General features: G+C 41.3%; 2 protein-coding genes across 4 annotated transcripts in view; one reads left to right on the top strand and one right to left on the bottom strand.

Annotated features, from left to right (window-relative positions):
• The first annotated feature begins 6,373 nt into the window (after window positions 1-6,373).
• Window positions 6,374-22,678, top strand: DCUN1D1 (defective in cullin neddylation 1 domain containing 1). Its single transcript, XM_053986980.1, has 7 exons — window positions 6,374-6,465; window positions 14,356-14,572; window positions 15,843-16,011; window positions 16,510-16,640; window positions 19,375-19,457; window positions 19,694-19,790; window positions 20,771-22,678. The coding sequence occupies exons 1-7, from the start codon at window positions 6,463-6,465 to the stop codon at window positions 20,848-20,850; spliced, it is 780 nt and encodes a 259-aa protein (XP_053842955.1). The 5' UTR covers window positions 6,374-6,462; the 3' UTR covers window positions 20,851-22,678.
• A 1,207-nt stretch (window positions 22,679-23,885) lies between these two features.
• The window catches only part of ATP11B (ATPase phospholipid transporting 11B (putative)), a 67,008-nt gene continuing 63,655 nt past the window's right edge, over window positions 23,886-27,238 (bottom strand). For 2 of the 3 annotated variants that reach the window (XM_053986974.1, XM_053986977.1), the window contains one exon: window positions 23,886-26,864. Coding sequence is in view for 2 of the 3 variants with exons in the window: in XM_053986977.1 (XP_053842952.1) it covers window positions 26,831-26,864 (34 nt within the window). In the remaining variant the exon portion in view is untranslated. The remainder of the gene's footprint in view (window positions 26,865-27,238) is intronic. The other variant, XM_053986978.1, reaches the window with a different exon arrangement.

The raw sequence follows: 27,238 nt of genomic DNA, 5'->3' as shown, positions 1-27,238 counted from the left end.
GTGCACTCTCACAGGTATATTCATTGCTGCTGATAATCCTTTTCAAACAGATCAGGAATTGTCTGTGTTCTGTTTGTAAAAAGCTGAGCTGTGCTGATTAGAATATGTTTACTGAACAATCAATGGCAATTGATTAAGTTCTGAATTACCAACTTTTACACAAAGTATATTCTCAACATACTCAAGATACTTCAACTTCTTGTACAGTAATGTTCCAAGTTGAGATTTTTACACACAAATTCCATGCAGGTAAGTATCACTTGGTACCTCTATAATACTGGGGCATATCCTTCTACATAAGAATTCCATTTGGAAAATTATATGCACTACTGAATGCTGTGTTAAAAATCAATATTGCAGAAATTGATAATTGAAACCTTGGTATTTATTTTTATGTGATCCAACTGAATTTCTTGGAAGAGAGCCTGGATTCTAAAAGCAATTTTGAGACACTTGATGTTACCTTAAAACCTGTTGATAATACAATGAATTCATACTGAAACAAACATGGATGTTCTGGTTGAATACACCATGCTTTTTATTATAGCAGTAATTAATAAAACACATCTGGAGTCCTGCTGGGTTTTAAAATCATAATGGTTGCTGGATTTTAGCTGTAATCTGTGTCCTGGTTTCACCTGGGAGTTAACTTTCTTCCTAGTAGCTGGTCCAGGGCTGTGTTTTGGAGTCAGTGAGAGAATAATGTTGGTAACAAGCTGCTGTTTTAGTTGTTGTTGAGTACTACTTGCTCTAAGATAAAGGTTTTCCAGTTTCCAATGCTCTGCCAGCAGACAGGTGTCTGGGGGGCTGGGACAGCTGACCCCAACTGGCCCAAGGGACATACCACACCACAGAACACTGTGGCAAGCACAGACATGGGGGAAGCTGGCCAGGAGCCACTGATTGCTGCCTGGGGACATTCTGGGCATCAGTCAGGGTGCCTTGAGCAACTGTAGTGTGCATCACCTGTCTCTGCTGGGTTTTATTTCTCACTCCCTTTGTTGTTTTTTCATTACAGTGGTATTATTATTTATTCTATTCTATTTCAATTATTAAATTGTTCTTACTTCAACCCATGAGTTTTGCCCTTTTTTCCCCCATCCTCCTCCCCATCCCAGCAGGAAGTGAGGGTGGTGAATGAGCAGTTGCATGATACCTAATTGCTGGATGGTTAAACTGTGACAGACCTTTTTGGTGCCCAATGTGAGGCACAATGGGTGGAGATAACAACAGATCTGACCAGAGTGTGTAAAACAGATTTGTCACAAGCATTCATTATATTAATTTAACAGTCACTGGTCACAGTGTTGTTTGTTCTCAGAGTTGTTGTGCTTGTACTCAGGTTTGTGTCATGTGATGATGTCCTTGGTGTCTAAGTTGCCTTTGTGCTGTTTATCACCTCTGGGGGCTGGGCTAAGGACAATTCTGTTGTATTTTATTACACTGGCCTATGATATGATAGAATTGCTGGTTCTGAAACAAAGAAAAAACAATCACAAATGGGGGTTCTTTCAGAAAAACTGCTGCTCCAGTCTCCACTGGGCAGTTCCCCACACAGGGATGAAGAGCTGATCTTACTCCTGCTCCTATGGAAAAAAATTTGAATCCATTTTTATAAGAAGCAGGGAATCTTAAGAGCAGTACTAAGAGGAGAAGCCCTGCCTCCAGCCAGGTGGAGGAGAGGGACAGTCAGGTTTATGGGACTGTGTGGATCAGATGGCCTGGCACAACAGACCCACAGGAGTATAAGGCTCTAGCAGATACCTGTGTACAGTGCATCCTAATGCCATCAAGCTGTAAAGGGGCAGATCCTTTGTTCCCCATCCCAGTGGATGTGAGCAGCTGCGTGGTACTTAGCTGCCAGCTGGGGTTAAACCATGACAGCCTGTTTTCCTTTAAACAGTTGTGGTGCCACAGCAAAGCTCTGGAGTGGTGAAAAAAGCTGCTGCTGAGAGCTGCATCCCTCTTTGGCGTCTCTGAAAAGGAAGGTGACATCTTCTCCTGGGCTGTCCCCTTCTGCTCACTCACACACAGGAACACTCAGTGACCAATACTGGGTGGGATCTGCCACCAAAGACCCCATGCCTGTTCAGTGTCCTGGGCTAAGCATCCCAGAAACATCAGGCACAGCTGCTGCTTTACAGAGTTGTAAAATGAGGTAAAATATGAGAATAAACCCATTTAAACCCAGCCCCGTTACATACAGATGTGATTAATGCACATTTTCCTTGAGACATGCCCCACTGTATTGATGCAGGCAGCCAGTCACGTGCATGGAGGTTATAATCAGGACAATATTATTGGCCAGATGGTGTAGACATGAGCCCAAGAATCAGTTTGCTGTTACAACAAGGAGTGGAAAAGGCCAAATGTGTGTAGCATGTGACAGGAGGCAAGAGCCATTTTACTACTCTCGTTTTGTACAGCTGCAGTGTGCCTACGTTCAAGGCAAAAGGCTCTACCTCCAATATAAGTAAGTTACTGTTTTTTGTATTAATACCAAAGTATGTACTTTGCATTGAGATGGCTGATTTTTATTACATTGAGCAATTACAGATGGCAGATACAGAAAATCACTGGGATAGGGAAATAATCGTGTCTCAGTCTTCTAGATTCTTGAAATCACCTGCAGTTCTTTGTAGTGAGAATGGAAAGCTGCTTACAGTTCAAAGTTGTGCATTTTAATCAGGAAGCTGTGATGGCACTGTGGGGATTACAGCTTGGGAAAGTTTCAAAGAATTCTGGTTACAAACATTGTACCTTGTATTACAGAAGTTCTGAACTAAAAAATGTCCATATAAAAATCAACTAGCTATGTCAATTCTTATTGCCCTCCCATTTGCTAACTCATTAGCAAACTTAAAATGCCTTGCTTTTGGTATATGTATCTCAGTACTTACTAGTTTAAAAAAAATACAGAAGCCTAGCAGTCTGTTGTTTTTTAGGTGTCCTGGGAAGTCTCAGTTTATTCAGGCCTGCCAGAGTATGGTGGAATACATGAGAAATTTTCAGATTTTCTTAGGCTCTCTGACGTGATTTTGCTTGATCACATAAAGCTGTCCTGCTCCCTCCCAGAGATGCTGTCACATGGAAAACTGCTCCTAACAGTGCCTTGGACTGGGTGTAGTAACTTGTTAACCTCTTGTGTAATGCAGGAAGGATGAAAAACTTAATAGAAGGTGAACACCCTTCCCTGCAACGTATCAACAACAATCTTCTGATATTGGTGCTGTGTCACTGCAGGTTAAATTGCTCAGACACCTACAGGAGGACTCACACTGTTTACTTCTGCTGTGCTTCTTTCAGTGCAGAAAAAAACCATAATGATAGAGACATTCCAACTGTATCAGCTGAACAGCACAACAGGAGCAGACCATTGGGTCTGCACCTCTGGATGCCTACAGAGTGGCATTAAATCTCCTTGTGCAGGATAGTTCATGGGACTTTGTTCTCTCTTAACCATGGGGTCAGTTTGCAGGCAAAGGGCCATAGCTGTAATCACCCAGTATATGATGATTTGGTGGTTTCTTTTTCTAGAGCACAACTTAGCTGCTAAAAAGATGTCGTTAGAAAGACACGTCCAGCCCAAGCTGCCCCAGGTTATTGTTATCCTTCATAAAGCTTTGGGCCTCTTCCTCAGAAAGTGCTCTAAGTTCTCAGCCAGGGGATTACACTAAATGGATTCTGCTTTGACCGAACATGAGACTTATTTGTCTGCTCAAGAGGAGAGGTCAGGTCAGTGTAAACCAGCTCAGTGTTATATTCAGTTATGCACTTGACACAGTTGGTTTTAAAAAAAATAAAATCACTGCCTCATTTTCCTGGGGTTCACAGGAGAAGATAAAACATCATTGGCTCGCGCAACAAAACAAGGCAAGTGTGTCAGCCTTAAAATAAACCGAACAAGTCATCATGTTACCCTGGTCACGGTGATTATGCTGCGTGCACATTGCACAATGAAATTTCCTTCTTGTCTGTGTCGCTGAGGGCACGTGTCACGTTCACAAGCAGCAGAGCTGGGTAGCCCTGCTCTGACCTGGGGCTCCATCCTGCAGGGAGCTGTACAAAAGGCAACATGTAACAATCCCAGTTGAGGTAGGTAACTTACACTTTCTGGTGGCCTCATGCTGCCTCCTGCTTTATAAAACCTCTGGTTTTGGTCAGAAGTGGTGAGGGTGAGATTCAGACAGCAGACACATCATGCAAGTATCCATCTCTGTCTGTAGACAGGCTCAAGCATGTGGATATGGGTGGAATTGGGGCAATCTGGCTGTGTCCTGAGGTATGTGCCTGCCCACTGCAGTGAGCTGTGTTTGGAGAATAACTCTGTTTAGTCAGACCATGCTGGGCAAGAGCTCTGGGTAAGGTAACCTCAGCTTCAGAAATTCAGCCATATCCCCATGGAAGCACTCTGGAAACCAATACAGAACACTGCAGCTCCCACTAAAATCAGTAACACTAGACTTACAACCTAAATGGCAGCAGGAAGTCACTCCTTTTCTCAGGTACAGTTTCACCTGAGGAGTGATCGTGAATTGGAAAAAACCCACAAGGAGTAGCATGCATGCTGTGAATAGCAGCAATATGCATTTCACATTTTTTAATATATTTCATTATCCTATCACTGGATTACCTTATCTGCCCTGCTCAGAAGCAGTTAAGTATGATTTTCCTTACCTTATACAACAGGAATTCATAATGTAGAGCAATTTAGTAACTTAGGGAGATCAAATCAAATGCCAGTCAAAAAATTAAACACAAATACAGTGTGCCACCATACAATCAAAAACCCCTCGAAGAGACCCTGCATTACAAGAAGCCTGCAAGATACACAGGTATTAGAAAAAAACAAGTCACTTGAAAAATCCTCTTTCTCTCCTGAGGAGTCTCCTGCATGCACAACTCATCTCTCAGATTACTGTTACATGTCACAATAATTCTCCAGGTCTAAACTGTGTCTTCAGCTGGCAGGAGGGCTGTCACAGCATGTTAAAGTGATGGCAATTAGCTAACTCAATCAAAGAGATTTCCAGGTTTGGCTTTGCCTCCCCTGCTGTGGTTACAAGGACTGGGCTGGTGTGCAGTGTTCATGGCTGTTCACTGGCCAATTTGCATCCATCCCCAATTTCAAAATTATGCTCTTTGGTAGGATTCAAGGTATCCAGGCAACTGCTGTCTCCAAGGATAGCTGAATTCAGCTATATTCCCATATACTTGATATCAAGCTCTTAATTTTACTATTTCATACACCAGCAAAATTGGACACTTCACAGGTCTGATTTTCCTCACCAAATACAACTTAACTCCTCACATTCCCATCTAAGCTTTGCTCTGATTTTCAGGAAAGTAAGCAATAAACTATTCAGACCCTTTTATATAAAGCACAAACATAAACTGTAGACATCCATGATGAGGAATGGCTTTTTGAAGTCTTAATTTCTCTGTGGTGTGTGCAATCATACCAGTCATAATAAATACAGAAGCTTACTTTAATAGCTCCAAGCTCAGCAGGAGATGAGAGAACAAGATCAGATCTCAAACCTTTGTCCTTCACAACAGCAGTTTGCCACCACTGTGAGTTTTATCAGCAAGTATTTTGCTTCCCCAAACTCCCTCGGCTGCCAAAAACCTGCAGTAGGTAGAGTAAGCTTTCCTGGGAAAGAACAACTGTCTGGGATAGTGGTACAAACCGTGATTTAACCATTGCAGCCCCTCCTGCTAGTACAGCTGTGCTAGTGCAGGAAGAGCTACATCTGTCCACAGCTCCCCAAAAGGGATCACAGCCTGGAGCAGGGAAATCAGGGAAATCTTACAGGTGTGGAGGTGCTCCTCTGTAAAGCTGCTGCCCCGAGACTTCACCTTCCCCAGGTCTCCGTGGCTGCTCAGCAAACGATTCTGCCTCTTCTGCGAATCCATCCTGGAAAGCCCGGGGGATTTTCCCACTTCGCCCTTTCCGTGTTCAGGCCCCCGAGAACGGCGGCCACACTGGGCACTCGAAAAGTGTCCGACCTTTTGATATTGACGAAACAGAAACACATAGGGAGTTTTCCCGACAAAACAGCGGTTCCCGGGGTGAGGAGCCGCTGGGACCCCGCACCCCCACCTTCCCCCGCCGCATCTCCTCCGAGCCCCGAGCCCACCCAGTAAAAGCCGCCAGGAGGCTGGGGGGAATTTTCCCTTCTCTTCCCTGCCCGGGCCGAGGCCCCCCTGGTGCCCGCCGCGACCTCAGAGCCGAGCGAGGGCCGCCCGCCGTTCGCTGCCGCCGCTCCCGGGGAACGCGGCCGAGGCCGCCCCCCGTGAGGGCTCCCGGCTCCCCGCACTGCGCATGAGCGGGGGAAGGCGGCGGAAGGGCCCGTGAGGAGCCGGGAGCCGCCGCCGCCGCCGCCGCCGGAGGAAGCGCCGCCGCCGCCGCCCTCAGTGTCCGCCCGAGCCGGGAGGGGAGAGGCCCGCACAGCCCCCACCATGGTGAGCGGCCGCCCGGGGCCCCCCTGGGCCCAGCGCGGCGCCTCGGGGCCGGGCAGGGGCAGCGCGGCCTGGTCGTGGCGCGCTGGGTGCCCGGGAGCGGCCGAATGGCCGGTGTCTGGGGCTCCGCAGCCGGGCACGATGTGCTGGCCCGGGGGCTGCTCGTCCTCCTGCCGGGCACGGCAGCGCCGGCGTGCGGGGCCCGGGCCGGGGCCGCGGGGCGGGCGGCAGAGGCTGCTCCGGGCAGGGGCCTAAGCGGGGGGCGCCAGGATCCCGCCCAGGCTCCGACCCGCGGGGCCCCGGCAGGCCCCGCACGGCGGGGAGGGGCGCGCTGGCACCTGGTGTGAGGGTTCAGGCACCTCTGCGAGACAGCGGCGGTGGTGTGGGCAGCTCTGTCCGGTCTGTGCCCTGTGCCTGCAGCAGCACTGAGGGAGTGCAGGGGGCTGCCAGGAACCAGGGGCTGCTCGGAGTTTTTCCGCAGGATTTCAGGCATCTCAGGGCCCATTAAGTGCTGTCAGTTCACAGGGAAACTTGGGGGTGTTGATGCTTCTTGAGCTGGGGTTATGTTGGAGAATTTCTGGATAATTGTTCTAGGGTCTTGGTTGGTTCTTTTCACAGAAGTGTTGTAAAGGAGGGCTTTGCAGAGGTCATCCTTGTAAAGGTCTTGTAAAGGTTTATCTTGCATTTTCTCTGTAATACTGTTCTTATAGCTGAGGATTTGCTGTGGGCTTCCAAATCGACTGACTTTCTCCCGTGCTTCTTGTAGGGAGAAACTGCAGTGTTTAGAACAACATTTACTGGTTTTGTTTGCCTAAACAAAAGAAAAATGTATGCCTTTAATTTAATTAAGGGGGCCCTCATTGGTTTCTTGCACAGCCCCCGAGGTCTTTATGCACCAGAGGGAACAGTTTATAGTAGTACTTCCAGGCTTTCTCCGTATTCAAATGTTGTAACACCTGTACAATTTAAAGCAGTACTTTTCTGTAGCAGTGATACAGTCTTAGGAAGGGTGTAGGAGGGAGTCATAAGATATACTGATGTATGCTTATTGGTATAAAGATATTTTATACTTGCTGTTAATACTGTTCTGACAAGCAGAGTTAAAATCATATTTAAAAAATTACAACGTCACCTTTAATTGATGGAGTTACATTGGCATAAAAATTTGGTTAGCCAGCATTTAAATTAGTGGTGTGCAGACCTCTAATAAACTTGTCACTATGTAACTAGTATAATTTTTAATTGAATAGTTTGATGTAGATCTTTGTGTTTTTTTATGAGAGCTTAAGACTGAAGTCTGAATAAAGTTCAGACTGTAAAGGTGTCTTATTGTAATTTTGCAGGTCTGGGACTGTCTCAAATCGTGCATACACAGTAATGTTACACAACTTTTTATGAAGACTTTCCATAAAAATCACCTAGAGTTGTCACACAGTATATCCAGTGTAGGTAGGCAAAATAGATACATGGTTGATGAAATACACAGTTAATGTCTTGTATGTACATATATTATTGGCTGGCTATGAGATTAGAAATTTAAATTGAATCATACTGTAGAAAGTGGCATTATAACAGAAATAGTGAGGCCCATTATTCAGAGAATTTCTTTTTGTGAGAAACAGCAGACTTCTGTCTGCTTGGTCTTCTTGGAAGCACTTAACTGAAGAACCAGCAGACATATTCTGTGTAGCAGTTCTGTACTGGTAGATTGGTATTTATCAGATGAGAGGGAGTATGTGAATACTCCAGTCATGGCCCTGTGCAAACAACTGTGTTCCAGGTTGTGCTTGTTGTCTCCAGCACCCAGGTGAAAGGATGGCATAGACACTGAAGTGGGACTAAATGACAGGCTGCAGCTTTTAGAAGTAGTAAATACAGGTATGGATGGTTTCCAGTGCCTGGGTGTAGGATTCTGTACCTTATTTGTGGTATGTCAAAATCCTCTGTTTGGTTAGGGGAAAGGTAGGGAGACTTCACAGAGATCTGAGGATGCCCATCCAGAAACATGAGATTTGATGTCCCATTTTTCTGCCCATGTACACAACTGCTCTGGCTCGTCCTCCCAGTGGCTGTGGCCAGGTAGCTTGTCCAACACAGCAAATGCCATGGCACAGGCTCCTGCAGCTGGGGCCTGGCTCCTACCTGTCCATACAGTGCTGCCAGATAGAGCACTGCTGGCTCTGCCTTAGTCTTACCAGTGTCCATATGGCCAGAGCCTTGTGCCTTCGGGACAGAGGTTTCCTGCCCTTGAACCATCTTTGTCCTAGATCTGGAAGGGACACCACCCTGCCAGCATTCCTTGGACTGCTGAGAGCAGTCAGCCTTTCTTACCCACTCTTCATTTGAGCTGGCTGAGCAGCACCTGGCGAAGTGCTGTCCTTCACCTTCCCTGTTAGAGTGTTACTGCTTCTTCTCATCCTGAGGACAGTGCTGTGCCCGTGAATCAAGGCAGAGCAGTAAGCTGGTCCATTGTACTCTGAGCCATCTCCACTGCCTGTACAATTCTTAATGATTTAATGAATTTAGAACTGTGTGTGGTAATCGAGGCAAGTGTGTGATTATCTACATCTTTATCCAGAGCCATGTGCTAGCCTTGTCTCCATTTATATTATCTATTATATTGTCAAGTTTGTGTTCTCTGAAAAATATTTCTGTGCTGATAAATACATAATTTCTTACTGCAAACCTCAGCTGACAGGAAGTTGTAAAATTTAATATTACAAGAATTTCATGTGTGACGCTGTCTCCTGTAATGTTAGTGTACTTCATGCCATTGTTATGTGATGTTTAACTCAACGAGCTATTCTGCAAGGCCAGCTGTTTATATGTGTAATCGGTGGTGCATATGCATGTCTGAAGCAGTTTGTTGATATTAAATATTTGAGGTTTGGTTGTCCCATGGTAAAACTTCAGATTCTTGGCATTACGCTTCGGACGGAGTAGTCAGAGTGCTAGACAAGATGGTGCATGATTTTGTTTCCTCTCCTAGCTTACCAGAGATCCCTTTGAACTAATACTTTAAATCACTTTTAGCTAGAGCCATGAAAAAAATATTCAAGAATATGAACTACTCTGAGAACAAGGTGTGAAATTTATTATGTAGCTCTTGATATTTTACTCATGTTTTATGGTGCCAATGCAAATATACAGTATGAATAGAGCTTGTGCCCCAGACCAGAGTTAAGAATGCTAAACAACTGCCTGCTTTATGTTGTCCTTTTTTTTAGGAAAGCCCTGATTTTTCTGTTTCCTTCACCTCTCAGGTTAGCATGAATTACCATTATATCTACAGCAATATTCTGGGTAGCTGTATTTTGACCTTCTGCCTGCATATGAATACTGAAATTATTTTATCCACTAAAAGAACATCACAGAGGATAGAAAGCAACTTTAATTTTATGTAGAGATTTTTCCCTTGAATTTTAAGTTTCAACAGACTTTTTAAGTGGTTTTGTTCTGTTCCACTGCAGCCAGGTGGATTTCACATGAGTTTGAAACAGAAGCTTACAAATGTCCTGACTGTCTTACTTTGTATGCCCTCTCTTAGAGAAACTGCTGTGCAAAATAAAATGTAGTTGAAGGACATGTTTGTTTACATTATTCAGAAACTGTGGCTATTCACTTTCTTTCTTTTTACCTTTACCTTAGATTTTTTTGGTAGTATACCTATGTGCCATCACTGTTGGTGGGTTAAGATGCAGTTCTGTGTATTTGTATATTTTTGTTGTAATTAATGTTTTTCTTAAAAAACAAAGAAAAATACTCATGATTCTGCCTTTTAAGCTTTCATGTGTTAGTTGAATACAAGCAGTAAAGCAGACATTTTTAGGTGTCTTTGGTTCCTTTCCTGGATACAGTCCAAGGTGGGATGTTTGGGGAGCAGAACTCCCCTGGCCATTTGTGTCACATCAAGGGACGGCAGTGGCAGTCAGGTGAGGGGGTTGCATGCCCGAGCCTCTGGGACTGAGCTGGGTCCTTGGGAAGAGCAGGGATGCTTCCCACAGCCACAGCTCTTGCTGGAGTCTCAGTGCAGTCTGTGTAAAGGCCGAGACTTTGTGGAGGTTGATACTATTTTAGAAAAGGCTTTTACCTGTCACATGCATGAGAACTTAACAGGCTTTTCTTTGAGTCCTGCCTGAAACAAAAGCACAGATGTCAGTCACATCGTTCAAATTCCTTTACTCAGCAGTGAAACTCCAGGATTTGGATGGTCTGTATCAGTGGCTGGGAAGGGAAAGGTGCAAAGCAGTCGCTCACAGAGGAGTGACTGTGAATGCCTTTCTTGGGGGCCACAAGGAAGTTTGGGCAGCAGAACTCATCCCGCCCTGCTTGTCTTGCTGGGGCCACATGGGACCTTTGAGCCAAGTCCAAGAACAGGCTCCAGGAGGGATCCTCAGCTCTCCAGTCCAGGCAGTGTGGGACAAAGGTTGATGATGCTTCCCATGAGCATCCAAGAGAGTGGAGCCCTCATTTGGCTATTAGCTGTCTGCAGAATGTTGATGACCAGTGTGCAGAACTTATCTTTGAATCTGGGGTGACTAAAACCAGTGCAGATGATAAGGAAAAACAGTGCTGTAGTCAGAGTTGGTAGAGAGGTTCTAGCATTTTTTGTGCCTCAGACTAGGAGAAAAAAAATACTTGGGGAAATAAAAGTCCAAGTATTTTATTTTTTATTTGTAATTTTTCACTGAAGTATCTGATCAAGGAAAGGATATTGAATTAGAATATTCAAATTTGGTACTTCATGGTAAGAGGCAAATATTAATTTTAAAATCAAAATTACAGAACCAGATGTTAATTAGAATGAGTGTAGTTTTATGAGTCTACACAATGTAGCTTTTCATTTGGAGAAGTTATTCTGTGTTTTTAAAGTAAGGTTATCTGTCTTGTGATGTCCTTATTATGAAAGGTAGCTTGGGTACCACACAAACTTGATCAAAGGCTTGCAAAACTGAATTTTGCCTTTTGATCCAAGAAATAAGAGTACAAATTTGTTTCTTTTCCATTGGTTTTCATTTGGATATATAGGCAAGACACATATCTGTTAAATAAAATTCTATCTTCCTTTTTAACCCGTATAAAAGTTGAGATGTTTTAAGTGGATTGTGTTGCATTACAGTGAGCACAATTTCAGTGTCAGGTATTTGTTGCCTGATGCCTGTAGGATTAAAGGTTATGTGCTGCTCTGGATTGCACTTAAAACAATAATAGAGTATTAGTGCTCAGTGTCTAGAAATAGCCCTTAAAAGTGCAGAAGGTTTGGAACCTGTTCCTGCTTGAAGTGTGGGTTTTTAATGTGCTGGAAGAAGAGCTATAATAGGATAATAAAAACTCAGCAGAAATTCCATCTCTTGCTGTCCTGTAGTAGGCCTGCAAAGAGTGCCCAGTCACTTAGGATGTGGAGTGTCCTGTCCATACTGGCAAGGTTCTGCAGAAGCATTAATCAAATATAAAGAAAGGATTTTGACACTTCTTCACTAAAAATAAACTCATATTTGACCAGGAAAAATATGAATATTAAATAAAAAGATTATGGCTGAACAGTGTGATTTATTGCATCTTAGACCTTACTGAATGTTGCAATTAGCTGCTTGATTCTTTGCAATTTCAATTTTCTTTTAAAAAGGCTTTATGTTGTTGCTATCACTTAGGGAGCCCCAAGCATGGGAAAATCTAATGTACATATGTAGAATTTAAATTTTATCATAAAAGGCATTTAAGCTGCAAGTTTTTGTTCTAACAAATTACACTCTTCTTTTATGTGACAAGATGCAGAACATACCACCTTCTGTGGTCCTGGGCATCCATGGTAAAGCCTATTTAAACCTGTTCCTTGACTTTTTGTTTTGTGGGATGTCACTGCTTTTGGAGTTCACCCTTGCAGGAGCAGGGGAGAACAAAGGCTCCTGAGGTTTTACAGTGTACTCAATACTAAATGGGCTGTGTATACTTATGTGTACATGTTTAAAAAAATCAGAAATACTAAAGATTAAAGGCAGCAGCTTTGTAAAGAAAAAGAAGAAAAGAAAAGCGAAGATAATTAAGTATGGCTGCCCTATAGTGCAGCTGAGTCTATGGTGATGCAGCAGTCTGGCTGTGTGGAACTGATTAGAGGAAGCTGGTAATTGAATTTGGGATTGTTTCATCTTCATTTGGGATTTCTTTCAGTGGTTTGTTTTCATATATCTGAGTTTACAATACATTTTAAAAAGATGCAGCTAAAAATCCGTAAGTCATTTCTGGAAGTAGTTCCACGTGGCTTTGTCAGTGTGAGTGGTTTTTGTGGAAGTGTGAGCTCAGTAGTGCAAGGTGCTGAATGTCTGTGGAGCCAAGCATCGGCAGATGGGGTGCACAGGAGCTGCTCTGGTGGCTTGGCCTTTACCTGGAACCACGCCTGACAATCTCAGTTTCAGAAATGTCTTTGTAGTCAGAGGTCCACAGTGACAAACTTGGTCAAGAGACTGAAATCAAGCAGCAGCACATAATAGCTTTAAAAATGCTACAGCCTAACTAATATCACTTCTGCAGTCTGAGCTAAAAGTTTGGCTTCAGTTAAGTGTTGTAGGCAGGGTGGTTTTGGTTTGGGGGGGATTATTTTTATTAAAGGATACTTAGGCTAAGGGTATTGTTCTATTTAGTGTATTATGTGGGCATCAGTTTAAACCAAATGTGATGTTCCTGTATTTTTTTTCAGTGGTGTAACTGAAGCTGGTAACTTAACTATTCTTACAGATAAAAGTGTTCACACTCGTTGTCATCAAGCCACAGAAAAGTGATCCTTACTTTTAGGACAGATGAATTTGTGTTCTGAAGCATTAGTTCTTTTTTCTAATGATGATGTAATTGAACACTAATTATCCTTTGGAATTAAGAGCTTGAGCATATACTGCTCCTAAGTCGTTCATTCTTTGGCTGAATTTTATCATGTCTTGGGATTTTTTTTTTTGCCCTTTTTCTCCACAGTCCCTGAGAAGGAGCTGTTGAAATTACAGTTACAATAATGAACAGCATATACAAGTATTGGTTCGAATACGAAGTAAACTAAAAATGAAATATTTTTGCCATGTAAGAAATTCAATCCTGACTTAAAATTTTGTCAGAACTTTTATTTACCAAGTTGTAACATTGGGAGTGTTTGCTTTGACTGTATTGAGTGAACTGTGGAACTGAATTTGGGTGTAGTGCAGGAGCTGTGGTTGCTCTCTCCTGATGAGCAATTAGTTTTGTGTAACTCATACCCTTGAAAGTGTGCTTCTCCTCATCAGAAATATCCTTGGGAATCCCTCTCAGCTGATAAGCAGCAACTCTGTGTTCAGTTCTGGGCTAGAGCAGGGCGGGATGGCTGGGCCTGGGCAGGAGGCCTGGAATTCCAGAGCTCTCACCTTGGCTACTCACTCCCCCGCCTGCCTCAGGCACCATTGCCTTTTTTTTTTCCTTAGCTTCGGTTGCTGCACCTGTGAAATGGAGACAATGCCTCCTCGCAGGAATGTTTTGCAAATTATGTAGGTGGAGCTGAAAACCTTCAAAGTGAAAAATCTCTTTAAAGAAAAAGAAGTGTTTAAGGTGTTTCAGTGTGTAGCTCCCTGAAATGGATGGCCCAGCCTAGTCCCTTGCTGCCATCAAGAGGCACCTCGGGAGATCTCGTTCCAGGTGTGGCCCTGGTCCTGCAGTAGCTGGGACAAAAGGACACCAGCCTGCTGCTTAATGGTGCTAAACTGTTCAGTGGCCTGCTCTGCCCCATCTCTGGAGGAACTTGATCAGATACTTTGGTATCCAGATTGCTTGGGAAAATTATAAAGATACTGATTTAAAAAACATTAAGAGTATTTATTCACTTGCAGTTTTTTTTGTCCAGTAGACATTTCTAGTTACAGTATTATCTGTTTTCACTAGAACAAGTTGAAATCATCGCAGAAGGATAAAGTGCGTCAGTTTATGGTCTTCACACAGTCTAGTGAAAAGACAGCAGTCAGTTGTCTGTCTCAAAATGACTGGAAGTTAGATGTTGCAACAGACAACTTTTTCCAAAATCCTGAACTTTATATACGAGAGAGTGTTAAAGGATCACTGGACAGAAAGAAATTAGAACAACTATATAACAGATACAAAGGTGAGTACCCTGAATTTTAAGGCTTATTTCATACTTGTATAATTCTTATTTACAACGTATTGGTGATGCTGTGCTCTTGTGCTGGGAAATCTTAACTGACTCTTTCAGCTTTGTTTTTCTGTGCTAATAATACAAATTATAGGGGAAATGTAGGTGGGTTTCTGCTTCACAAGGATTACATGCAGTTACTTTATGTGCTCTGAATGTATCTACATTTATAGGACAGTAGGGTCTGAGCTGGAATTGGATGTGCAGTGAATAATTGTGATGGTTAACGAGGATTTTAGGTAAGTCTCCTGGGGAAGGCACATCACACAGGACGTGATCCTGACAAAGGACAAGGTTGCATACTAGGGATGGGTTCTACCTTAGATTTTATTCAGCTTGTTCTTATTATCAGGTAGTTACAAACAGAGTGTAAAAGAAAACGAAGTCTCTGTATCTGTTATATAGCCAGTGTTCAGCTGATATCCTACCACATAAGGTGGACTCAGTTGAGCAGAACAAATCCTGTGTTTTAGCACTTAATCTAAAAATGAGTGCTCTGTTTTCTGTCAGTTTTCCTATGTTTTATATGTATAATCCAAATACCATTTTTGTGAAGTCTGTGTTGGCTTGTGTTAGTAGATCTTTGTTAGCACAGTTGAAATGTGAGCATCTCACTTCCAGACCAGATGTTGATTCCTTTGTGGAAAGAGGAGTAGGCCTGGCTGAGTTGGAATCGCTAATGGAGCAGTATAACTTTCCCCTGGAGGTTACTGTGTCCAACCTCTGCATGCTGGAAACCTCCTGTGGGCCAGGAAATGCCTAAATCTGCTCTTGGGGTAGCCGTGGATGGGCAGATTTGGGTGTTGGTACAGCTTGGAAATGAACACTGCAGAATGGCTTCTACTGAAACACAGCTCATCAGTCTGACCAAAGAGGCCAATAATTGAGTGTGCTGGAGGAGAGAACCACTGTGCTCTGTAGGGAATGAGTCAGAAGATCCTGCATTTTATTAGGCAGAAAACAAATGTTTGTGGTGCTTTTGTCTCTCAATGAAAATAACATGATCTTCATTGTATGGGAGGCTTTATTGCAGTAACTGCCTCAATTGTTAAAGCTTAACCACTGGAACACTCATGTAATTTTGTTATTAAAATACTCTCTTATAAGGGCAGATCTCAAAAAAGTATTCTTGAAAATATTTCCTTGTCTTAAATATACTTGTAGAACAAATCAGCTTTTTCAAGTATCTGTTTCTCTTGATACTTATTTTTATGTGCCAAAGATCCTCAAGATGAAAATAAGATTGGTATAGATGGAATACAGCAGTTCTGTGATGACCTAGCTCTTGACCCAGCCAGCATCACTGTACTCATCATCGCATGGAAATTCCGGGCTGCAACACAGTGTGAATTTTCAAAGCTGGAATTCATGGATGGAATGACTGAGCTGGGGTAAGTGCTCACTGTGTGTTAGATGGTGACAGTGTGATCCAGTGTCCTGCTTTGGGGAATTCTCAGTCTTGGTGTCCTCTCTGAGATGTTTCAGAGTCCAGCATCACTTGTCTGCCTCTGGAAAAACGCAGCCCAGCCTTGGTTGTGTGAGGGTTGTGTGGTGGTTGGCACAGAGCTGCTGTGGCAGGTAGAGCAGGGATGTTGGGCAGACCTGGGTTTCTCTGCCTTGTGAGAGTGCAGGAGTCTTTATCACATTTTCCTAAAAATTTTGTGGATTCTAGAACCTGATATGTTAGGTATATGTGCAAATGCCGTGCAAAGAAATAACAAATAAATTAAATTCATGTAGAAGTGCAGACTCATTAAAGGCTTCCTGAAGTCTGTTTTGGTATCATATTGTATTCTACAAACAGTTTATAGATTTTTGTTTAACTCATGTTTTTATGGCAAAATGAATAGTACATAAATATGCAAACAAATATCCTTTTTAAAATGCAGATGTGACAGCATAGAAAAACTGAAGGCCCAGATTCCTAAAATGGAACAAGAATTAAAAGAGCCGGGAAGATTTAAGGATTTTTATCAATTTACTTTCAACTTTGCAAAGAACCCGGGACAGAAAGGTTTAGGTATGTATTCTAATTCATAAGCATTTGTTAATAAATACTGGAAATGATTAATTAAAGCAGTAAATGAATGTATTATTGTGATCCAGTGAATCTGAAAGATAATCACCCTTGGGATAAAATGCATGTCTGTGTTTTGAAAGACAGATGTCAATTCAAGGTACTCAAATTGATTATTAAGAAAGGCTACAGAATTTTATGAGAGAAGGTTTATTTGTTCACTCAGAGTGAGTGAAGTTCTCAGTAAGCACAGTGGATTGTGCTCTTATATTGGAGACATAATTGCACCACTTAGAATTTGCAGCAGTGAACTGATTAATTGAATTTTTACTTTTAGGATAAATTGAAGCTGTAAAACCATTTTCTGTGTAAGCACATTTGTACAGTCCCTTGTAACACCAGAAATGCTTGCAAATGTCCTAGCAGGATAGAATTGGAATGGCACTAACAGATTCCTGTGTTCTGGGCCTGATGCCTGCTGGTGCCTACCTACAGATTTTTTTTTTTTTCCCCTTACCTCTGTGAAGGCTTTTTTGTCATTATTTCAGAGTTCACAGGCTGAGTGTGGCTTTGGTTTGTGTAACAGGTGGAGTGGAAGAATAACTTATTAAAAATAATTTCAGAACACCACAGTTTGGGTAGAATTAAAGCAACAAACTGTAGCTCTGTCTATTCAAAACAACCAAAATGAGGGAATAAATATTTCTTTCAAGCTGTGATGTTAAACACTCAGTATGTACATTAATTTCTCTACAGTGTGATTTTGCTATTAGCCATAACTCGCCTTTCATGATCCTGTAACTTCTTAAGTTAATTTTTCTGGTTTTGAGAAGTAATAAAATATGGAAAGGCTGGTAGGTTCTTCCTTGGCAGCTTATGAATTTGTTTTTCTCAGTAATGAAAATGCTCTAAACTGGCTGCCACTGGACAGCTTTGTATTCCCAGGCTGTGTAAAGATGAGCTTTCTGCTTTAGTTTTACTGGCTTTTATGTACAGACCAACTTCTGGTTTAAAATGAGTATTGAAAAATAAGTAAATAAGCAAAAGCTCTATGTCCTTCTGTGACATCTGGCTGTATCTTGTTTGTTGTTTTCAGTGGATTGTGAATTTCATTGTATCCAAAGCAGCTAAAAGTGCTGCTAAACCATCTGAAAATACTTGTGCATGCTTGTAGTCATTTCTGAATCATGCAAATAAATGAATAGGCTGATTTGTATTTCTTGTAGAAAATTATCATAATTTTTTTAGGCTGCTATAATAAGGAAAATGTGGACAGCAAATGAATTGTGGGATTAATTTCCCAGGAAAACTCATTCACTTGCTTTATTTCTCATTCATCATAAAGCTTCATGCATGTTAAGCTGTAGCAGTGGCAGACAAGTATAGTTTTCTGAGATCCATGTAGCATATACATAGTGTAAGATAGGTTTTTTAATTGTTTTTGTTTTAAAGTCTGGGTCTGGAAAGTCTGAGCCTAAAGTCTGGATGCTTACCAGCCATTTTGGTGCTCATAAATACACAGTTCTAGGCATGAATTTAGAACAGGGCAGAATAATTCTGGAAACCCTGGAGCAAAGCAATACTGGGAGAAGTACAGAGCTGCAAAGTAAGTGCTGCTAGTTAGGCAATTAATTTTGGTGTGTCTAAATAATTGCTTGTAGGAACTTGCCAAATTGATTTTAATGTATATTGGCCTCTAATCTTGCAAACATTGTGCTGTAGTTCAGGCACAGTTCTGGAAATATATTTCCTCTGCATAATTCCTTACTACTGTGTAAGTAGGAGGGTGTGTGAAAAGTTCTTGTGATGTTTGCATCTCATTGGAGAATACCCTGAAGCTAGTGTCCATCTCAAACATTGTTTGCTTCTCTTGCATCTCTCTGGATAAAATTAAAAATGGAGGATGTATTTTGAGACTCCTATATTTGAGCCAGGAGGATTTCACTGAGCATTTTCACACTTTGAGAAACCTAAAATTATATCATTACCTTCCAGTTTTATTATTTCATATAATTTATTTTTTAAAATGCAGTTTGTCCCAAGGTATTACGTCATCATGCTTTACATGTTTGGACTCGTACAGTGAGTTTGAGGTTGCAGCATCCTGAGATTTAGCTTTTAACAGCCTTTGCTTACCCACAAGGATTGCCTCCAAATTGTATAAAAATGTCAGAATGCACAGTTTATAGTGATTGTTTACAAACCACTGTAAAATGCAGTGATTTGATCACCTTGCCTTTTTGCATGCACACCATTAATGCAGCACAAGTAAATAAAACCTAGTTTTAAATTTTTTTCCTTGAGGAACTGATCAGCTTCCTCTGAAGTTGTAATAATGCTGCCCTAAAAGTAAAATAGTTAAAAGTTGGTTTTATCTAAATTGTATTTTGTACATTAAAAAAAAAGAAAGTCTCAGTACAAAATACTGCAAATTTTCTTTTCAAGCCAATAGCATCTTTAACTGAAAATATTTTGCTGACTTCAAAGTATTGTTAGATAGCAAAAGGCATATGAAATGTCCTGGGGGGTTTTGGATATGTTAGATATTAATATGGGCAATTTTCAGTTCTGTAAAATATAAAATATGTGTGTTTATGGTTGCCTTTTTGTAAAGGATCCATGAGTATATTTGCATTAGTTTAATCTTTTCAAGTTTATGGATACATGGTGTTCAGTACTTGTGGAGCTGATATATTTGATATGTATATCTCTAAAAGTAATTATTTTAATATTACAGATTTAGAAATGGCCATTGCCTACTGGAATTTAGTACTTAATGGAAGATTTAAATTTCTAGACTTGTGGAACAAATTTTTGTTGGTAAGTTTAAACATTTACGTAATCTGGACTGCAGTACTTTCAGAACTTGGAAGATAAGCATGTTTAAGTTATTGAGTAGATGAAATAGACTGTCTTGACCTAAATCCCAGATATTCACAGTGTGTACAATAGAAACATGTTTTGGGGATATGGATGTGTTTGAGACAGCAAAAATGAATTTATAATAGGATTTTAATTTATTTTTTTAAATATAAATTTTCTACCTCTCCTAACAGGAACATCATAAAAGATCAATTCCTAAGGATACCTGGAACCTTCTTCTAGACTTTAGTACAATGATAGCAGATGATATGTCTAACTATGATGAGGAAGGTAAACGTTGCCATTTTATCTCATTAACTTCTGTGTTTTATGTTACATTTGTTACTGTGTATCTGCTTTGGCACAGTCTCAAAACCAGTTCCATTAGAGTATTACTGGTGATCTGAAGTCCAGTTAGAGCTCCTTTAATGCATGTTATAATCATCTCTGTTACTGATGTTTTAAAAAAGAAATGCTGAAGTTTTCATGGAATTCATTTTCGTTTTTTGTTCTGTCTAAGCTCAGACACAAATTCTTTCATACTGAGACAACCCCAAATTTTTTCTTATTGAGACAAACCCTGCTATATGTCCATTTAAAACTCACAGATTCTCTGTTAGTGCAGTTCTTGGCATCCAAGTAGCAGTTCCATTGTTTGTGCAGCTCTGTGTAGGGTCCTCTGGTCACTGCATTTCATATCTGAGAATGTTTTTAAGTCTGTTTGCTTCAGTTTATGTGAGGCTTGGACATGTTTTGACATAGAAGTGAAGCTGGCAGCACACAGGACTTGCTGAACAGAACTCACTTCCTACCAGAGGTGTTTCTTGTAAACTTTTGTATTGATCTTTTCTTTTCCAGTCCATGTGCAGCCAAGAACAGCTGATTACCCTCAGCCCTTGGCAGCACATCAGTTCAGTGAGGGGGGAAACGAAACCTGGGATACCTCTGGAGCAGAGGGCAGCAAACTTCTCCAACTTTATTTAGTAATTGTGGACTGTCCTCATTCCCTTGTCAGTTTTGAGTTAGGATTTTGGTCAGTTTTTTGTTTTTGTCTGGAAGATGACCCTTGAAAGTGATGTGTATTAACTGGTTTTAAAGGAATCAGAAATCTTTAATCGGCTCTTAAATTTCAAGAAAATAAAATTATATTCTTTTGCTTCAAACTCTGCCTAGTTTAATACTGGAAAGCAAATAGCTTGTCTGGATATGAAGCTTGTGAAAAAATGCCTTGCTAAACCAAGTTCTTACATTCTGGTGTTTTCCTCTTTTAGGGGCATGGCCAGTTCTTATTGATGACTTTGTGGAATTTGCACGCCCTCAAATTGCTGGGACAAAAAGTACGACAGTGTAGCACTAAAGGACCCTTCTAGAGTGTACATAGTCTGTACAATACCTGAAATGGAAAATTGCACAGTCAATTTCTGCTGGCTGGACTGAACTGAAGATCAATCCTCACAATATGGCTGAGGGTTGAGACAAACCTTTAAGGATACATCTTGGACCATATCATATTTCATTCTTCTACTGGTGGTTTGGGCTTTTCTTTTAGTCTGGACCACTCTTGCCCGTTAAAATTCCAACACTGTGGATTTCATCATGGATTTATTTTTTGTTGGTGGATCACCCTAGTTTCATCTCCCATAAGTCCTAGAAGCTTTATAATTATTTTGAGGTTTCTGATTTCACATAAAGCACAACGCTGGTCATCATCAGACAACTGTTGTATGGCATCTGAATTATACAGATCAACATCAAAACAATTTTTAAAAGAATCCTTAAATACACACTTGGGGCTAGTTGCAAAGACTGTATAAGTGATAGCACTTCCTGCAAGAGTGATATATTATGTGTACTGGGTCCGAGTTTTTTCTTTTCTGGAGAAGTGCAGGTGTCGTCTGAGTTTGAGGCTGTGGTCGCAGCAGTGACAGGAATGACCAAGGAGCCCCAGGGCTGTTGATTGGGGGTCTCTGGTGCCTGGCTGAGGTTTGCTGGTGGCTCAGCTGCTCTGGGGACAGCTTGGGGACGACACAACTCGAGCACTTCCACCCTGTGGGCCATGGCGGAGCCCGCAGTGGCCGAGCTGTGCTCTCACAGAAGCCAGCGTTCTCTAGGTTCTAAGAAATCAGATTTCATTACAGTTTTGAAATGCTTATCTGTCTGTCAAAGAAAGGTTTTTCATTTCTGTGGAAATCAAACACTTGAATATACTGAATTTGTGTCTTAACTGTTTGCTACACAATACAGTATTTTAAATTGAGACATGTGACTTTTATGGCTGAGGTGTGACGAAGCAAATGGCCCTGTTGTACAAGAAGCTGGTGAGGTTGATGTGAATCTGGGTTTTGAAACCATTATCCTGGTAAGTTAAATCTTCATAACATAGAGGTACTGCCATTATGGATGACACCCTTTTTTAAATTATTTTGCTGAGTTTTCTTTAAATTTCCTTATCACTGTGGTTGCCAAATACAGAAATTAAGAGTAAAGCTTTCCCAAACAAGCACAGATCAGATACAAACTACTACACTGGCTTTGTTTGTTTAAATTATTTTGTTGATCATCACTACTTCTGTCTTGCTGCATTTGACTGAATTGCTTCATTTGGATCAAAGCAGGTTTTATCAGATGCAATTCTTTAATAATACAAGAGCTCTTTAGCTGCTTTTATGGTCTTTTACTCCTCACTGAGTTACTTGTAAAGAGATGTGATAAATCCTGCTCTGGAAAACAAGCTGAAAAAGAATGAGCTCCAGGAGAGGAGACAGACCATACTTAAAAGTGAGAAGAGGGGGTTTAAGTCCATGCTCTAAAGAGTGCCCTGATAAGGCAAGAATTGTTCTTGAGATGAGTCACTGGTACTTGCACTAGACTGCAGCACGTTTTTATGCAGATGGTAAAAGTATTTTGGAGAAAAATTGAGTATTAAACAGCTAAAATTTTTATTTGTACTCTGTGCAGTTGACTTTAAGGCTGGCTCCACTTACAGCAGTGCCCTTTTGGCAAATGCAGTTGTGCATTTATTCCAAAAATACAGTTCCTCAAAAACATTGCAGACTGTCTCCAGCTACTGGAATTGGCTATGCCAAAAACTGTGTGTTTTGCTGCTTTCAATATTTTGTTTCTCAGTTTTGTGTAAATAAAAATGGGGACATGAAATTATGGGGTGGGTGGGGTGGAAAAAAAAAAAAAGGTTATCTCTGCGTGCTGTTTTCTGTCTTGAGGGTTTTGGTACTGTTTCAGATTGATTAGTTCAAGTATGCTGTGCTTGGAGAGGAGAACTGACTTGCTTTTCATCCCAATGCAGACTTGTCCCTCAAAAAAGTCTGGGATTGGGCAGTGGCAAAATGCCGTGGTGTTTTAGGGACTCTTCCTTTTGAATACAAGATCTTTCCAACAAAATAGTGTTGTCATCAGTTTGGTACTACATGCTTATAATTACTGTGTAATTATAAAGAAATACATAAAAACTTTGACTAATTATGTTGCAGAAAAGGGTTATTTGTGCTATCATGGCATCTTAAAAGTTTTTCAAAATGACTGAAGTTGAAAGAAACATTGATTTAACAGGGTGTTGTTCTAAGGACAAAATGCCTGGTTACAGGGAATATTTTGTACTGAAACGTGCTCGGATGTGGCCATGTGGTTTTTTTTCCTTTATATATGTGTGGGGTTGTTTTTTGGTTTTGTTTTTTTTTTTTTTTTTTTTAAGAATGCAGCCAGTTGCTTACTTGGATTGCTTTAATTCGTAAGTGCTTATGTCTTCAATTTGATGATCTCCCTGCAAATGGATTGATTTAATTTTGCCAAATGTCAAGGAAAAAAAAAAATGAAGGCAAACATCAAGTTTGTAAACTGTTTTTATACATTAAAATATGTACAAAATTAGAAGTGCCCTGATATAAAACACTTAATCTTGAGATTATATTTAGTAAAAACCCATCATTTACATATCTCTGTAAGTTCAAAATGTAACTTCTTACAATCCCTCTCATTACCAACAGAGGCAATAAAGCTCCAGTGAAATTGCCATGACTGAGGTTTGTACTGCATTGTTTCAGTGTATTATTTGTAAAACTTATTTCTGGAATGTGCTTTTAGGGAGTGGGGGAAAAAAAAAAAAGCATGGAATATGTGTGTTCTGCATAAAATACAGTTCAGGGCAAGTCTTTCTTTTGGGTGGGAAGAAAAAAGTCTAAAATCTGCTCTTCCACCTTGCCTGTCACTTGTTCCCAATGTTTACAAGTCCCACCTGGAGCTGATTCTCCCAGCCCTGGGCAGGGCCCTGCCCCAGCATGTGAAGGAAGACACCACACATTGCAGTGGCTCAGATGTGCCTCAAGTACAGCAGGAAAGCCACTTTTTACTGCTCAGCCTGTTAAGAAGTAACTTATGACTTGCCTCAAAACTGTTTCACAATGAAATCCATACTGAGACATCCTTATTTAAGAAAGTTATAATTTTTTAAAAGAATGCATTTAATAAACTTTTGTCATTCACGCTCTTATTTAAATAATGTTGCCAGAAGTCTCTGTAGATTTTATTTGAGGATGGTAAATTGTCTGGGTTGGCTTTTAAACAAAAACCAGTGATGCCCTTCAGGCCTCTGAGCTCTCCAGCAGTTGACCCCGCACCATGAAATACTTGATGTAATTATAATTTCATCTATCAAAAACATGCCTTAGCTTTGTAAATATGGAGCAGGTTTAATACCAACATGTACTAAAGTATCTGCAGAAAATAAACACCAAGAGTTTTGCTCCTAAATAGGCACCTGTACCTCAGGCCCAAGTCTGACCATTTAAACTGGTAGAAAACTCAACACCCACTTTCTGGAATTAAATGCAATTTGAATGTTTTGCATGAAACTGCAGCTGTAGCTGTTTCTTTTCTAAACTCAACTCTGCTTTTGTGGAATATACCATTTCAAGCCTTTTTCAGTGTTCAAAGGAAAAGTGGCAGGAGTCTGAGGAATAAATCAAATTAGGGTAAGGAACCTGGGAGGGTGAGAGAGGAGGGGGCTGTAAAAATTGTGGAGACAGGCCCAGCTTTGTTACCTTTTTCTTGCTGGTGATTTCTCCAGCCCTGCTCCTGACTATTCCTGGGCCAGGGTCCAGCAACCCTGGCTTTGCTCTGCTGTATTTTCCTCTACCACTTACATAATTAAAACAATGACTCAGCTAGAAGTGAAAATTTTATTTAATAAATATAATTCTCATAAACCATTTTCAAAACAACTACTGACCAAGCTGTACAAGGAGCAAGCACACAGCCTCACTGACAGAGGAGCAAAAATAACATGAGGCAGCCACAGTGTCAGAGGTCCAAAATTCTTTGTATGACTTATTGCTCATTTCCAGTGGGCAATGCCCCTAATCTGCCTAAAATTAAGGATCAACAGCTTTTAAACGGTACTTCTTGCAGAGATGAAACCATTCCAGTTGTTTTCTTCAGAGAAGCAAACTCAATTCCTCTTCAGTGAAAAAACAGGAGTCTAGATGATTTGTTATTCTTCTATGCATAAAACCTGAAATCTGTCATGGGGACTGCAACTAGGAACTGCAAAAATATATTCTTTGAGATATAAATTAAGATCCTCCTGGAGCAAGGTGTGCCTCATTTTTAACCATTTTCAACTGCATGCTCCACAGACCATCTTTCACCCTGTTGTCAAAACCTAAACAGGGTGAGAACTTGCTGCAGTTTGAAGTAATTTCCTCAAAAACTGCTGAGGAGAGATGAAAAAACGCCCAGGCCATGGAGGTGCCCGCCAGGGTCTCTTCCAGCCGAGCCGCGCTCTGTGCCTCCGAGAGCTGCGCGTTTCTGTCCCCGCGTGTCCCGCAGAGCTCTTCACCCTCGGCCTCGCTGCCCTCCGGCAGCACACACGGCTCTGAGCCAGTCCCACGCCTTAGGAGCAGCACTGAGCTGAAGGGAGAGAGAAACCCATGGAAAGCAGAGCCCTGGCACATCCCGTGGCGAGAGCCAACAGAGCATCCCCGGCACCCCGGCCCTGCTCCTGCTCCAAACCGAGGCGTTCCCAGAGCAGAAACCAAATGCGCCACTGGGAGCCAACAACAGGAGCAAGGAACGTGCGAAACAACCAACAGTAAAAACATTTGCAGAAAAAATTCCCAGCCCAGAGCTGCAAAGGAGAGAGTCTGGCTGGGAAATAGTACAGGAACAGGATAAAGGCTAAAATGAGGCCCTGGTGAGAGGTTTGCCCAGCTCTACGAACAGCTCCTTTAAGCAGTGACATCTGTGTAACAATCTGTGTAAAACAGCAGTGGTGATGGCAGTGAAAATGGTGAGGTATTAGGGATTCTACACAAAAACAAAATGACCTCAAAATAAGTGGTTCAAAAGCACATTTTGCTTGAGCACTTTGGAAGACTGAATTTCACCAAAATAACAGATATTTAGAAGTAGAGCAATAGCAGATAGAACTATGAAAAATAATTTAGGCTGCAGCTTTGAGACACTTCCAGCACTAGAAAATGGTATTTTACTCCTATAAGAAATTATAGGTGCTTAATATGCATTCTAAGTTGCAAAAGCTTTTCTCAAATCATTCTGAAAATGAAAACTCAAAGTTTTTAGAATTCCTTCCTTTGAAGCCTCTGTTCCCCCTTCCCTGCTGTAATCTTAAAAAAATACAGAGTATTTTAAAACAGAATATTTATACTTTAGTTTTCAACCAATTCAGAACATCTCGGGGTTTTTTTCCACTGCATCCTCTTAAAAGCATGAGTTTGGCAACTAAAATTGTTTTCCTAAGTAACAAAACCAAACCCTGTTTTTCCCAGAGGCAGAGCTGACCTGCAGAGAACACAATCCCATTGGGGAGCTGCTGTGGAGAAGGTGCTTCCTAAGGAACACTGCATAGTAAAGTGAGTGTACACCACTCTTGCTTTGAACTACAAACATCTACTACAGGCTTTTATGTATTTCAAGGCTAAAAGGTAAATAATAAAACTTTTCCTCCCCATGGCAAAGCCTCCCCCACCCGTTCACATCCACACTGGGAGGTGAATGCCAGCATTACACTAAATTTTAGCTGGATTTTTCAGTTTCCCTCATGAAGGAACTGGCTCCTACACTTCAGCCATCAAAGAAATACACAAAGTCTTTCTTCCCTGAATAGGAGCATTTTTAAAAGATTTGTGATATCAACACAAAACCCCAGTGACTTCCACACAAAATATTTGTCACATCAAAAAAAAAAATCTGGCAAACCACATCTATGCACTCAATGAGACATTACTGACTTAAATGTACTGCAAATAGAAAAATATACCTTGGCCGAGGGATGGATTCTTAAGTCCTTCCTGAATTGTTTAAATGCAAGTTTCTTCGGTAACCTTACAAACACTGGGAAAAGGGAAAGTAGGGGGAAAGGGAGGAGAGGAGATGGAAGGTTTTAAAGAAACACATAATGAGGGCAAATTATTCTTCAAATACACGACTGTGCTGCTTTTGTGCAAACCTACTCAACAGACTGGTGTGGTAAAAGCCAAGATACATCACCTACAGAGCTGGGCCAGTGGAAATGCTTGGAGCGGGGCTGTGCAAAGCTTCCCCTCACACAAGGAACCCGCCCGGCCCTCAGGGCAGGACACAAGAAACACACGATGGATGAGGGCACACGGTCACACACGCTGACAGGACAATGCTGTGCCTGACATGGACAAACAAGCACTGCTCAAAGGTGATTGTACAATACAGCTAAACAGCAGATATCTGAT

Source organism: Vidua macroura, chromosome 10, assembly GCF_024509145.1.
Source record: "Vidua macroura isolate BioBank_ID:100142 chromosome 10, ASM2450914v1, whole genome shotgun sequence".
In the NCBI taxonomy this organism is placed as follows: Eukaryota; Metazoa; Chordata; class Aves; order Passeriformes; family Viduidae; genus Vidua; species Vidua macroura.
The sequence above is the reverse complement of the archived record's forward strand: the minus strand, read 5'-3'. Positions and strand labels throughout refer to the sequence as shown.

Bases quoted from the DNA above. Each gene is read 5' to 3' on its own strand.
- DCUN1D1 (XM_053986980.1), top strand. The intron at 14,573-15,842 runs GTGAGTACCCTG...TATGTGCCAAAG, and splicing joins ACTATATAACAGATACAAAG to ATCCTCAAGATGAAAATAAG. The intron at 19,791-20,770 runs GTAAACGTTGCC...TTCCTCTTTTAG, and splicing joins GTCTAACTATGATGAGGAAG to GGGCATGGCCAGTTCTTATT.